General features: G+C 35.1%; 1 protein-coding gene across 5 annotated transcripts; it reads right to left on the bottom strand.

Annotated features, from left to right (window-relative positions):
- Nucleotides 1-1,528: 1,528 nt before the first annotated feature.
- On the bottom strand, nt 1,529-13,848 carry LOC121876657 (eukaryotic translation initiation factor 4 gamma 1-like). 5 transcript variants are annotated; one of them, XM_042381981.1, is made up of 8 exons: nt 13,722-13,848; nt 12,285-12,397; nt 11,512-11,646; nt 8,972-9,124; nt 8,739-8,806; nt 8,362-8,515; nt 6,347-6,549; nt 1,529-3,543 (listed from the first exon to the last, which is right to left on the bottom strand). In XM_042381981.1, exons 2-7 carry the CDS (start codon nt 12,390-12,392, stop codon nt 6,379-6,381), a joined length of 789 nt encoding a protein of 262 aa, XP_042237915.1. In that variant the 5' UTR covers nt 12,393-12,397; nt 13,722-13,848; the 3' UTR covers nt 1,529-3,543; nt 6,347-6,378. The 5 variants fall into 5 exon arrangements, with proteins under 5 accessions (XP_042237915.1, XP_042237912.1, XP_042237914.1 ...); XM_042381978.1 differs by having other exon boundaries at nt 1,529-6,549; XM_042381980.1 differs by lacking the exon at nt 13,722-13,848 and adding an exon at nt 13,454-13,715 and having other exon boundaries at nt 1,529-6,549.
- Nucleotides 13,849-15,022: the final 1,174 nt, after the last annotated feature.

Raw genomic sequence — 15,022 nt, 5'->3', positions numbered from 1 at the left:
CACTCAACCGCATTCACTATCCCCAAGTTGTAAACTTAGGTACCCATTTACAGCTGGGTGAACTGGGAATGCCAGGGGATCAAACCTCTGACCCATGGAACGGGAGACAAGCACTGTATCCGCTCGACCACTGCATTCTGGCTTAGGGATATAGTTATAACTAAAAGTTCTATGTGGAACATTGCAATCAAACTTAATGTATAAGGTTTTTATACACAGTTGATGAACACTATTAATTTTGATCTAGGTCAATGGGATAAGCCATTCCAATGATGGCTGTAATTACAAATATATATTGTACAACTATCAGGCTTTAACTGAACGCATACCAGAAAGAGTTAACTGCTATTTAAACCAACGATCCAAATGAGATCCCAAAGAATGGCTAAAATAATAATAACTTACAAAAGTGGGATTAGGTTTCCTTCAATGATAGTATAACAATTCATAACATTTAGTAACAGGCATGATATTGCAAAATTTAATATAAATTTTTATAACACCAATCTACCATCACCACACTGTACTGAGATTTTAGGTACAGGTATCAGCCTTAATTCATATCTTACCATAACAAGTTTCATCAGTCTCTAATCAAAACTTCTTCAATGAATATTGGACACATGTTCATAGCCAGTCCTTGATTTACTGAGTAATAGAAAGTAACCATTTTTGTAATCCTTGTGCACTCTCAGATGGAAAATTGCTGTAATTTGTGAACTGGGTTTGGTGTTATTGTTACATCATTTCCTCAGTGCAGTGCAGATAGAAGTCATCAAAACAGTCAACAATAATGAACATATCAATATTTCTGGCACAAATCATTTGGAAGGATATTGTCTCCCTATTCTTTACTGTCAGTCAGTGGTTCTGTATAACAACACTTGTGTCATCTCTATGCACACCCTTCAAGGGCATCTGGGAGGACTTATGCCTTTTCTGATAATATTCCATCTTGCAGCACCGTCACCAACTAAAACTCATTTATATCTCAGGCAAGCACTATGTGGAAGACCCTGCATTCCTTTATGAACCAGCCAACTAAGGTGCAGAATTCTAGCCCCTAAACATTAAGATATGCCAAGATGTGTACCGTACTGGCTCATCGCTACAATACATAGGAACTATTATCTGTACAGTACATTCAAATTTCTCATGTGATTTATCCACGAGAGCAATCCCCATACTGAATTCTGATTTCTAAAATAAATATGAAAACAATCTTAACTTCAAATAAACTTTGGAATCCCTCAATTTAATTTATTTTTGTACTGCTGAATATATTTTTTATTCCTGAAGAAAGAAATGAACGCATAAAACACCACTTCACTTTATACTGTATTAAGGCTCCTTTCCACATGGCCATGGCAAAATCTCCACGATAAAGAAAGGGACAAGAGAATACGTTCATAGCTCCTCATTATCATGATCCAAACTGAAGTGCAGTAAGACCCCTCTAAGTCGGACAAGCTCTGACTTTTGGGGGTTCGGTGGGGTGGCAGTTGGGTGAAGAGCCAGTTTCCACTTGTTTGTTCTTGTGACCACTGCTCTGCCTTGCATTGTTTTTTTTTTAATTGTATTTAGTGCTTCCCAAGTGTATATTTATAGCCTCTAAAGCAAGTAAAGGTAAAACAACATCCCTGAGGACCACTGGGAGAAAAGGAATGGTGCTCAGAACTCTACCAATTGAAAAGAAACTGAAAATATGAGAGAGAATTGAAGCAGGGGTCTCCATGAATGTTATCTGTGATGAGGAGTTTGGGTTGAAGTGTAAATATAAGTGTGAATGTGCGTATTGTAGCAGCCCCCTATCGTCCTCCACCTCAAGATTCATCTGCTGATAAAAGTAAGTGCAGTGTAAATGTGTATTGTTGACATTAATATTATTTTTGGAAGGGATTTTATAGCAAAATGGTGATTAAAAGAACCAAGTGGGGAGGTTTTACATTAGTCGGACAGCCTTGAACCCCATATACAGTAGTCCGACTTAGGGAGGACTTATTGTACAAGTATTACACTAACCCTAAATACTGTACAGTATGTACCTGTATTTGCTTTATCAAGTCACACTGTCAAGGTATTGTACATATGTACTGTACTGATATTGTATTGCACTTCACATAGTTTGAATATGCAGTTTTGCTCTAACTTGTCCAATATCTTGATACGCATTTTAAATGTCTCACTCAGTGACATCACTCAAGATATTGTCAAACCACACCAAGTCTTAGCACAGGTTATCCAATAGTGATTCTTATCAATTCCAATTGGTGCTTATAACCAATGGGTGTCAGTTTCTTACATCACCTGGGCAGATACCCTTCCCAGCCCCTCCCTTCACATGTCCAGCATCCTAATGAGCTTCAGTTATATAGCATAGCACAGTGAACTTCCATATTTGAGAGCCAAAAGCTTCCCAGACAGGAAATTTTAACTAGGTACTGAATCAAATGAAAATGGTGTAAAGTGCTAAGTTGGTGACTTGATTTATGATGGTGAATCTGAGCTAAATGGAAGAAATGAGTGGAACCAAGATATCAATATGATAATGTAGGGTTTTTGGGTGATGCTTTACCCTGCAGGTGACCTTTCTAATGGAATACTTTTTGAAGTGACCCATTATCTAATGGTTTACTGCTAGATTTTTTGACATAAATAGAATTCTATGAAGAAAGTATCACGGGGAAGAGTACCCAATACATGTTACTGTATATTATAAAACAGATTAATAATTCTGTTACATGTTAGACAGATATTTTTCAATGCAGACTCTTGAGTGGTTTTATATAGGCTTCATTATAAAACTTAAATTGAAAAAGATACTTTCAACATTTTGGGCTTAAATTTTAATTTTCTAAAATTCAGAAGGACTGAATAAAAAGGTAATAAACAAAATGCAAATTAAAAGTTTACCCCAGTAAGCTGCATGTAGAGGCTGATATTCAATGTGACAGGTTGTATCAATATTCCTTTGGGGGTACTGAGCCAGTACTGAGGCAGTTCAGTATCATAGTTTAAGCATCACAAGCAAAATATTTTGCACATGGTTAGGACTAGAAGCCGAAAGTGAATAGATCAATTTCCTAATTTCAAGGATTTGTGTTCCAAAAGATCAATCATGAGATAGACACAACCATGTAATGGTTATTTTCCAATTTCTGTTGAAACAAATTTTCTAAAACTAATACTGTACTGTATATACTGTATGCAACAATAATGCAACTAGCTGGAACCTCCTGGCAAGCCACACCAGTCTATGTAAGTACAATACAGTACAGTAATACAGTAGATCCTCATTATTCACAGATCAATACTTCGCTTTCGTTATGGTGTTTCATGGCAAACTAAATTATTCCCATTTTTCTTTATTGAGCATTGTAAACTCAGAAAATTAAAAAATTTCCAAGTACAGATCAACTAGCAGCAAGTGAAAGTTTCTCCGAGTTTTAATAGCTGGCAGCACAGGCCTTCACCCATCCAGTACCTACAAACGACTCTTAGGTAGGACGATCCATGACCAGAAGTATTATTATTCACACCCATCTGTCGAGGTGAGTTAAATTAATGTAATTACCCGGTAGATAAAATATTTACAAAGAAATTAAACAAAAATAATGTTGAGTGCTGTAGTGTAAACTCTGCATAGTGTAAGGAAGACTGTTTGTTAAATATTTCATCATATATTTGTATGCATTAGACCCTTGCCATTTGCGAGTTTGCAATTCGCCATGGAGCATCTTGTGTTGTACTCTCAAAACTTTAGTGTTTCTGTGTGAAATGGTCCCTAAAATACTGCCTAGTGTCAATGCTAGTGGAGTGAAATGTACAAGGCAGAAGTCAGTGATGACCCTGATAAAGAAAGTTTTATTATTAGATAAGTTAAAATAGGGGATGAGTGCTGCTGCGGCTGGTCAGTTGTTTGGTATAGGTATACAGTAGTGCACTGTAAGGTAGTATAAGTTGCTATTCGCGATTTTGCCAATTCGCACCATTTCTTGGAACCTTTCCCTCGTGAATGGCAAGGGTCTACTGTATATTTTTTAATGTTTAAGACTGTATGTAATTTCACATGGATAATCCAAAGAAAAGCTTAAATTTCCCTCATCTCTCAATAGATGACAGCACAGGTCTCTAAGGTGCTACTCAGCCAAGGCTAACCTTTGTGCCGTGTGGACATCGCCATTCTCCATAACTTTCAAACCAAGTGCAACTCAAGGTAAGTTATTTGTTAAAACATGCTTTGAAGGGAAACACTATCCTGAAGTAAGGGTGAAGTGTTGTGAGGTGATGAATGTGTTGTCATGTGAAACAAGGGAGAGTCGAGTGCAAGAATATAAAATTTTATTACTGTACTTAAGTGAAGGAGCAAAAGAACTAAACGTATTTGTTTTTTTAATTTTTATTTAAGGTGTTGTGAGTGAACTGTGTAGATGAGTGGTGTGGTGTCGAGTCAGCCTGTCATCAAGGTGGGCTGGCTGTGAGTGAAATTCATGTCATAAGAGGACTTCTATTTGTATATTTTGGGGTTGCAGTCCTGTACCTTTTATTTTGTACTGGAATGCATAGAACAATATATCATGATTGATTATTTCATGGTAATTTTTGGTTCGAATCTAGTCATGTACTGAGGATCAACTGTAAACGTAAAAAAATTATATAATGTGTTGTAATTGTTATCAATGAATAAATTACATAATCAGTACAGGCATCCCTCGATACACACTCTTGACTGAAGATTCTTCAGTTAATGATTTAATATTTTCTCTATACGATTGACCTATCTTGGTTTAAAAATCATTATGTCAAGAAATCAAAAGAAAATGGCTCCCTAGCATCTCCATGCACATATTTCTCTTCATTTGTCATCCCAGAGTGGCTGCCATGCACTGAAACACATTCATTGTCCTCTGCATCCATGTGCTGCTGCCTGAATCTTTCTTGAGCCCTCCCTCACCCACATGCATCAGAAGTGATTTTGTTCGTTTTCCATTCTTAAGCCATATAACTGCCTGTTATTGTACATACGATTACATCACTGTGCTTACTGACTGTAATTGATGATCGTAGTGACTTTGTTGTGTCATTTTTAGGGAAAGTGCAAAATAATTACTTGTGATTCACAAAACTTGAAATGGGTAAGAACCCTCAGATAAGTCTCAAAGAGCAAAATACAACTGGAATGAATGTTGGGGGCCAGTGACTTACTCTAGTCTAATCTAGATTAATTTGGTAGCTTTAATTATTCAGTATAAGAATATATTCCCAAGGAACAGAACTTAAAATTGTATCGACTTCATTATTATTTGGCCAAAATATCATTCTTAAGTATTTCTAATACTATATTTTCAATGATACTTCTTTGAAAAAATCTAAATTGACTGTATTCATTTGCACATTCTGTATGTTTATGAGGTAATTCAAAACGTTCACTGTGCATCATATTCAGTTTACCCATTCTATTATTACATGGCCTATCTATAAAATAAATTGGTTAAAATTAATACCATCCCAGTTAATACTACTGCACACAAGTCATCTATGATATTAAGATATTCAGAAAAATAAATACTGTATCAGACCTTGCACTCAAATACTGTATCTATAATTAAGCTCTACAAAATTTTAAATATACTGTATCAATATTTATATACTGTAATAAACCTCTCTTGCTCAAACTAAGATCAATATACTGGTAACTATTCCATATTTTTGCTCTCACAAACTTTGTGTAACATCATACCACTTTGGATGCTTGAATATTTTAATAAGAAATTAATTAAAAGGATTTTTTTTTAGCGTTACAGGTTTTTCTGCTGCTTTAGCTTAGCGCATTGAATAACAGATGGTAAAAAGAATATTAAAACAGGGTGATTAACAACCTACATCTTAAAAGTTTTGACAGAAGAGGCATAATTTATTGAGAGATTCTGAACTGTTCTTTTCCCAATACAGTACTGTACTGTACATACATGCAGGACAAAGTAAATAAATAAAAAAAAATAAAAAAGCATCCATAACCATGCCATATCTATACTATTACTTATAGAACCAACTTCATAGCTCATTATATGTTATGCACAGACAATACAGTAAGTTTAGTCCTATTGGCATAAGCTGTCACAGGCCATCAGATGACACAAAGTGTAGAGGCAGTGTAAAATCACAATACCCTTCTTGGTATGTACTGTGTATCATGGAAATGTCCAGGATAAAATGGTGGTGAATATGGTATGCAACTGGAAGCTGAGTTTATGGGGAAGGTGACTCTGTGAAACACATGAAGAGACACTCAACAATAAATATCTTACAATACAGGAGGTAACACTTGACAACAATTAACACATACACAGCGAGTTGATCGACCCCCAATTCAAAAAATTATCCTCGAACATTCCTGCCCGGAGGAGGGTGGATTCGATCACCATCCCGAGGTCTCCATCCGTTAGCACGAAGGTCCAGGGTGTCTTGAGTTAAAAATCGTAGTCTGGGATTTAGGCTACCATTTGCAAGACAGTTTTCTAAATAGGTGCAACTCCGATTTACTAGTTCCTGTGGGAAGAAAAAATACTCATGTCATTACCAAACTAAAAGTTTAAAATACCTTACAATCTGGTACAACATACAATATATTCACCTATCACTTTAATTGGCAACCATTTTTTTGTGGTAAACATTTACTGAAACTGATATTGGCTTATTATAAAAAAGACTGGTGCTTGTTTCCATGAGTCAAACTCGGTGGATAGAAAACAAATACAGTACAGGTATGTAAGTAGACTATTTCCTTGTACAGCATAACACTGCTGCACCTCTTTAACACAGTACCATATAGTCACTGAATATGAAAAGAATACAGTACTGTGATTTAAACTTACTGGTCCATGATCAATTTATAAAAGATTTGTTTTAAAGAACATCTGCTAAGTAAACTGTGGATTTCATTTATCCAACCAACACCTCTCTCTACAAGTAGTTAATTAACTATTTCTTGTACTGTATACTACTTCATAAACCACTGAAGAATGAATTACATAAATGTTTATCACTCAGAAAAGAGAAAGTTTTATTTATTTACAATAAGTAACTCCCAGTATGAACTCTATGCTTGTGATAAGCTCACTATTTCCTTAATGCTTATGCATCTTGTAGTGTGCTAATAAATTAATGATATTGTTGTTGAAATTAGTGCATGTTTTGTAATCTACAATAAAATGAGCTAAGCCAAAAAAAAATTTGGTGTAAAAAAGAAAATATCATGACCCCACCTCCCATATTGGACATATATTGTACACTACAGTATTCCCTCACCTGAAAAACCCTGTGGCTGGCAAGACTAAAGGTTTATGGGAAATAGGGGGTCAGGTTCCATGGCCGCGGATATGCATCGTTAAAACTTAACTAAGTTGCCTGTTCCTTCACTAAAAAATACCAGTACGGTATTGTACATTTAATTAAATTTGAGTCAAATACATAGAAGATAGCTTTATATAAATTTTACAGTAAATCTCCGTGGAGATGGCATATGGCTATAAAATAAGAAAAATGGAGAGCGTGTGTGTGTGTCTGTATATGTGGACTTGGCAGGTTGCCAAGTTAGACAGTCCCTGTAGCTACATCCCTTAGCTCTCTCCCTACCAGGCCAAACCATGTTATTGTTATTTTTCAACTCATATTTTTGGGTAGATATTGTATAAATAATTGTATTCTCATTTTTTACTGTTACATGCACACACAATCATTCATACAGAATGTGAGAAATAAAACACATGAATATCACAAGGTCAAAGCAAAGAGAATAAAAACATTTTTATGTCCACGGGAATTAGTGTTGGTTCGTGGGAGGAGGGAGCAGGAGGGGTGTGTGTGGTGTCGGATCTCAGCCTCTCCCTACCAGGATAAGCTGTGAGCAGCATATTTTTCTTTTTCAATTCGTAGTTTCAGGTAGATGCATGTAATTTTATTATTGTTTTTACTGTTACATGCACATTCAATCGTTCATACAGAATGTAAAAAAAAAAAAAAAAAAATAGATTAAGAGAATATACATTTCTTACGTTACGAGAGTTAGCCAACAATCGTGAGAAGAGGGAGCGCGCTCCTGTTACCCGTGTCTTAGTGAAACGATTGCCAAATGGCAATGCAGCAATTTTCCTTTTCTATTATTTATTAGTACAGTACAGTATTATATTTATTCATTCCTCACATTTACGGAGGAACACATTAGACAACAGAGGGATAAAGACGCAACACTAATCTGCCGATACTTGAAATTCAATGCTGTAATTGGCGAGGGTTTACTGTACATTATTATTAAGTCCTGCACATAATAAAAGCAAACTGAAAACAAATTCATAAACAAACCTCATGAGACCGAATTAAGCCCAGGGCAGAGAAGGACAGGAGGCGACAGAGACCTTCAAAGGAGCGGTCATCACCATGTTGAAGAAAAGTTTCTGCCATTGCTGCCAGCTGATTGCCCGAGACAACCCCAACTTTGTGCAGCTCACTCATAAATCTCCACAGAAAATTATCTCCATTAATTTTATGTAACACAGCTCTAAGATTTGGGACATTTCATTCATAAAATATACACAGGATTGTTTTTCAAACATATGTGCCTTATTAACAAAGTAATTTTGAGATTTCTGTGAGAAAGGGATCATTAATATTGTTTAAAATCATAACAGTACAGTATTAACAAAATACATATACAGTAGTACATATTTTAGAACTCTTACTTGAGATGGCCAATAAATCTTTTTCTGGCAAGAATTTCCTCCTGGATCAATTGTGAAGTTATAGGTCCCTGGAAGAAGAAAATACTATTACAGTATTACACAATTTTCCCTAACTTATATGAAGTGGCTAATCTGATTCATTTATGAGTGGCTGGTGGGGTACTTAGTTCTGTTAGCATTATAAGATATTGACCTTAATAGTATATGGATAAAATTGCCAATTTAAACCTTACCTCAAAGATAACACTGTAGTGAAGTATTTGTTGATAATTATCCATGAAATGAGATTCACAGGCTGCTGTGAGATCTCGTTGTATTCCAGCATTCGCCGCTAAATCCCGACATAAACGTGCATATATTGGTGCAAACATTGGTTCATCCTGGGACTACAAAAGATAGAATTTAATGCTGATAATAAAAAATAAACTGCATTATACTATTCTCTAATTTCATTATTTTGAATTAAAAATTACAAAATTGATCATGATGTGATGTAGAGGGAGGGAATTTTGAACATTGACTGTAATAATGCAACTGTATCATAATGTGTAGAGTAGGGGCGCCAGTGGTAGAGCGGTACCGCTCTTGCCTCACAAGCGAGATGACACGGGTTCGATTCCCGGGCTGGTGGAAAGTTGTTTGGACACACTTCCTAGTCCCCCTTGGTCCCTGTTCACCTAGCAGTAAAGTAGGTACCTGTTGTAAATCGAAAAGTTGCGAATTCGTATTCAGGGAAAGTTGTTGGAGCTTCCAATAACTTGCTGACAAAAACCTATGACTCTTCAGGCTTCTACACCCTTGACAAAAAACCAATGACCCTTCAGGCTTCTATGCCCTTAACTCATGAGACATAAAAGCAAGCATGAACTTAGCATGCTTCCCGGATGGGTGCTGTAAGCGCTTCTGCGCTTCACCTTGCACAGGATGTAGGGGGGTGCCCAATAAAAAAAATAAAAATAAAAAAAAAGTAGTTATGTGCGTAAAATTATGCAAAAAAAATATGGCTGTTTCACTTCAACCTCACTGTCATTACTTGAATCTCGTTCAAGTGCTGTAGTTAGGAAACTATGCGGATTCCAACATTTTGTCATATTGGCATTATGCCTTAGAAGTATCCCAGGAATACACCCTGCAATTTACTGCACATATTTAAGAATCGCCCGGTATACAATATATACAGTACTGTATACAGTAAAATCCCATTTTTATAAAGTGGATTGGGACTGAATTCGTTCTGTATATCAAGTGATATTACAGGGTATTTAATTTAAGACCAGTTTTGGGTAATGTACAGAACATTATATATGTATTAGTGTTTAATGACACCATTGTAGGTTAGCTAATATGGCAGGTTAGGTTTACCTCCCTTGTAATTCATAACTATGGCATTTAGGCTATGTATTTTAATTTGATAAAAGTTATTTATTATCTTCTCAATATAACAGTTCAGTTCAGTACAGTATGCAAATTTTGTTATATGCAAGGACCATTTTCTACCAGAAATTCATTGTGTGGGAGATAGATTTAATCTTATGCACAGGTACCCAGGGGGATTAGAATACCTGCAGTAAAGTGTTCATACCTGGAACCAGCAGATGCCCACCCTACTAGAGGTCACAGCCTCAGGTTAAAGAAACCATAATTTCAGAAAATTGCCAGGGCAAACTTTTGTGGGGTGAGTTAATACTGTAATAACCTGCCAGAGAAAATATATATATATATATATATATATATATATATATATATATATATATATATATATATATATATATATATATATATATATATATATATATATATATATATATATATATATATATATATATAAGAATCTTCATTTCGGTTAACGAACAAAAATTCGGTTGACGAAATTCTTACGAAAATGTTTCGACATGCTTTCGCTTGCTCACCAGCTGGAAGATTAGTCCGTCAATACAGAAATCGGTTCTAGGGCTTACATTCATTAAAATTGGAGTAAATATCAAGAAGGTTGTACTATTCAATAATTTTCCAAGTTTTATATTAATTTTTTTTAGTAATTTTAAAACTTATTTAACATAATTACAGTACAGGGAACTAGTTTTTGGTGTGCCCATCAGCCACTTCACTCACCCACCAAGGCCTCAGTTTGTATCTCTGTTCAGTGGAGGAAACATCTTGCTTGTGGGTCTCTTGAACACAGAGTATTTTTACGTTTTTACAGTACAATTATTTGGCATTCTGAAATTTATTTAACATATTGACAATATATAGTGCAGTGCAGTGTTGATTTAAAGAAAATAATCTTGAATTACACCTAGTGAACTTAAAATTTATGGGTGAAATGACAGCATGAAGCATGGGGTGATTTCCCTTCCACTTCCACTTCCTTCTCTTCTCCCTTCTCCTCCACCCCCACTTCTAATTCCCATCATTATCATCAACCAGGAGCCTTCTACATACACACCTCAGAGTAAGTCTATTTTACTGCATTTTTTTTTACTTTGTATGTAATTTTCGGTGAGCTGGAACCAATTACCCAAAATCCCATTGAAACAATGGTTTTGGTTAACGAATGACCTTCTGGAACGAATTGTGTTAGTTAACCGAGGGACCACTGTATATATATATATATATATATATATATATATATATATATATATATATATATATATATATATATATATATATATATATATATATATATATATATATATATATATATATATATACACAGTATATATGTTCTAACTGCATATTTACAAAGAAATAATACCACATAACTGATACCAACCTTTTCAAGAAGTAGACTGAGTATATGAGGTAAATGTGTGGGATCCGAGAGTGGAAGTTCTCGAGCCTGTTCTAGAAATATACCAAGAGACTGTTGTGTCACCCGATTCAAGATGCCCAACATCCGACGGTATACCTGTGTAATGGTCTCAAAATTAGTGTATCGTCTATTGTATTCTTCAGGATACTGTTACCAACAATACAAGTATAATCATAAACAGTAAAGGTAAATATTTATGATGCATGGGACATGATTTTTATTATGAGTAGCCACGTGAAACTTTCATTTTAGCATTATCACACAAACTTTGATTCTGCTTTTATCACAAGATTCTTAGATCAAACTGATTTCCCAAATTACTAACTATCTACAGTAAATATTACAATAGACACTCCTAACTGAACTTTAATTCCTTCTTTGAGGATAGACAAAAAGAGTAATCCCTATCTCAATTACAAAAGATTATTGGCATTTATGAATAGTTTAGATTATGTCATTATAAACCTATATATTTAATTAATACATGCATCCACTTGATTATCTAACAAAAGTACAGTTACTATTTTACCCTGAAAAGGCTATCCTTAAGGTAAATTTTCCAAAAGCTGAACATTATGTTACCAATCAATTCTTGATCATATAAATAATTGACTTAAATTCATATTTGGAAGTAAGGATATTAGTGTATTCATCTTGCTTATACAGTACTGTATCCCTAAGATGATACGTTTTTATAGATGGCACTACATTACATAGCTCAAACATTAGTGTACCTCTGATTGGCCATGCTGTGCATTGGGTTTCCAAGGATTGTCACAACGACGAAGTGGTGGCTGGCCGCTGCTGCCACCATTCATGTCCACATGTGGACCCTCGGGCATTGTGGCTGTGAAAACAAGAAAATCCCAAAACTACTTTAAAACAGACAATACCTATACACAAATATAAAAGTGGAAAATTAAGAATGGACTACACATAAATAAAACACAGTAATAAGAATAATAATTACATAGTACTGTATAGCTAACACAAGTACTGGTGCTTTGTTTTCAAACACAGTACAGTAAAATTCCAAATGCTGCACAGTTGTACAGTTTAATAGCAACACAAACTCTTTGGGGATTTAAGAATGAATTTGCCATATGCTGTGATACAAAGGTATTTTAATTGTATCTAACCTAAAGACTGAACACTTTCAACCGCAATCAGTATACTGTATGGACTAAGGCATTACATACCATGCATTGATAATGTTTCCAAGTGTTACCTTGTATTGTACACTTTTGGCAGTGATTATTTCTGTGACAAACCTTTACTTTTTCTGCAATTTTTCCATCATTCATTCTGACTGGTAAAGGTTGATGATATCATTACATGTCCTAGATTACTTAATTCAGTAACTGTACTTGCAAACCTGACCTAACCAAACCAAACCATTCTTCTGGATTCTCTTGTATATTGAGTCATAAACTGAGATCATTTAAACTTTACTATTGCACATTTCACTTCCTTAAAGAATTTAAAAGCATTGTCTATGTCTGCAGCCACCATGTTTACAAGTGACCAAATTCAGTAATTATAGGACATGTAATGGTGTCATCATTCAACAGCTTTGACTAATATGAACAAATGCTAGAAAAATTGCGGTGTGGGTCATTGAGTGGTTAAAATTATAACCACTGGGTAAACTTTTATCCCATATCAACATATATAAACATATAAATATTACCTTACTACCTTGCTATATGAAGTAAACTTGTTCAGAATCATACTGTATCTGATACTCTTGCTGTATCAGCAATGAAACAGGTGAGAGAACCTTGTGCAATACAACACACAGACAATGATACTGCAACACATGTATTAAGTCTATGAACCAACGTTGTGTAACAAAACCCAAACAAAAGTTAATGCAAGATGCTAACCATGTTTGTGGACTCACTTTATTGGAATCTTGTAGTAAGTAGGTTTTTACACCGGAACAAAATCCTGACACCCTTCAGGAAAATCACATTATCACATAACAGAATCGTAACTATCGTTGGAGTAGCAAATCAATCAATGCAAGTTCAATAAAGTCACATTATGTGACAAGGTGGCGCAACATCAAGTTCATTAGAAATTCCCGATTCTATGATGACACTGCGCAGGTGACGTTCAAAATATGCCAAAGAATGAACAATTTGCGAGTATTTATTTGTATGTTTTACCTTCCTCGGAATTACTTTCTTATTGAATGTGTGAAGGTCCACCTATTGCCGCCTCAGCAGGAAGATGAACCCTCGAGATGTATTTCGCGAGTGAACTGATCACAGGCCTCTCGTTTTGTTTACAAACTGCAAACATAGAAAGTGGGAACGGGAGCAACAGACCTTTTACAGCGCTCACTACAGTAATGGCACTGGGAGGCTGATACAGTACTCGTGCTTAAGTTAGTTTCAATTATTCATTTGTTTTATATTACTTTGTCATATACTAGTCAGTCTGAAAAAATATGAGACAACATAACCACATTTTTGTGCAAGTTAACTTAGTGTCTAGTAGAGTATAAACTTTCTAAGTTCTTGGAAATAAAGCCAGACACCTTTGTCGGCTATCCTTGGTCAAAATGCCTTACTGTTTACCATTGCTGTATAGTTGCATTGCCTAGGCACACACGAAAGTGTATACTCCCACGGCCTAAGTGCACCGTTTATCTTTACTGTCTGTACAGTATTCATGTTGAACTATACAGCTACATAGTCTACCCAATTGTAAAGCTATGAGTTTTACTGAATTATTATTATTATTATTATTATTATTATTATTATTATTATTAATGGTAAGTGAGGTGCCTGAGGGACGGCAAAGTTTGGTGTTTTTTTTTTTGATATCTCAGTTGATTTGCAGTCCTTGGTGTGTCTCTTCGTAATCAAAGAAAACAAGGTGCATCCTTTTGCATTTTGAAACATTGACTCTCAGCATCAATTCCTCTGATCACTGGAAGAGATCTATGGGTACATTAGTTTTGTTCTAGAAGCGTTTCAAATGACGTCACGATTTGTTTACTTTCGAAATGTGGGCAGAGTGGACACACCGTGGCACCGTAAGTAATTATGCACAGATTTTGGTATTATTTTAGTTTCGAGCATCCGGGGAATAGGTTAGATTACATTAAGTTAGTTTGGTTCTCTAAATGCAGATCTTCATAGTGCTTATGTGTTTAGCTTTTTTTTTTAATATTTTGTCACTGTGGTGAATGGTTGTGGTAAATGATTGCACAAGTAGGGCAAAGGCAGGCTTAGAAATTGCATTCCATTGCATATGCAAACCCAAAAATTCAGGTCGGACACTTATTTTCAGATACTGTAATTAACTTTTATTATTATTACTTGTTATCTCAATTATTTATTCTAATTTTTCAAAAGAGCGTCGCCATCTTGTTATTAATTTATTGCACACCCAAAGTAGCTATTTCAGCCATATAATTTTTCTTTGCCTTGAAAACAACGCATAACCAAAAAAAATATTT

Source organism: Homarus americanus, unplaced genomic scaffold (assembly GCF_018991925.1).
Source record: "Homarus americanus isolate GMGI-L3 unplaced genomic scaffold, GMGI_Hamer_2.0 scaffold28, whole genome shotgun sequence".
In the NCBI taxonomy this organism is placed as follows: Eukaryota; Metazoa; Arthropoda; class Malacostraca; order Decapoda; family Nephropidae; genus Homarus; species Homarus americanus.
This window is presented reverse-complemented; position numbering and strand designations above follow the sequence as displayed.

Bases quoted from the DNA above. Each gene is read 5' to 3' on its own strand.
- LOC121876657 (XM_042381978.1), bottom strand. From the start codon at position 12,392: ATGCCCGAGGGTCCACATGTGGACATGAATGGTGGCAGCAGCGGCCAG. The intron at 11,647-12,284 runs GTACACTAATGT...ACCATTACACAG, and splicing joins CACAGCATGGCCAATCAGAG to GTATACCGTCGGATGTTGGG. The intron at 8,516-8,738 runs GTAAGAGTTCTA...TTTTCTGTGGAG, and splicing joins AGATTTATTGGCCATCTCAA to ATTTATGAGTGAGCTGCACA.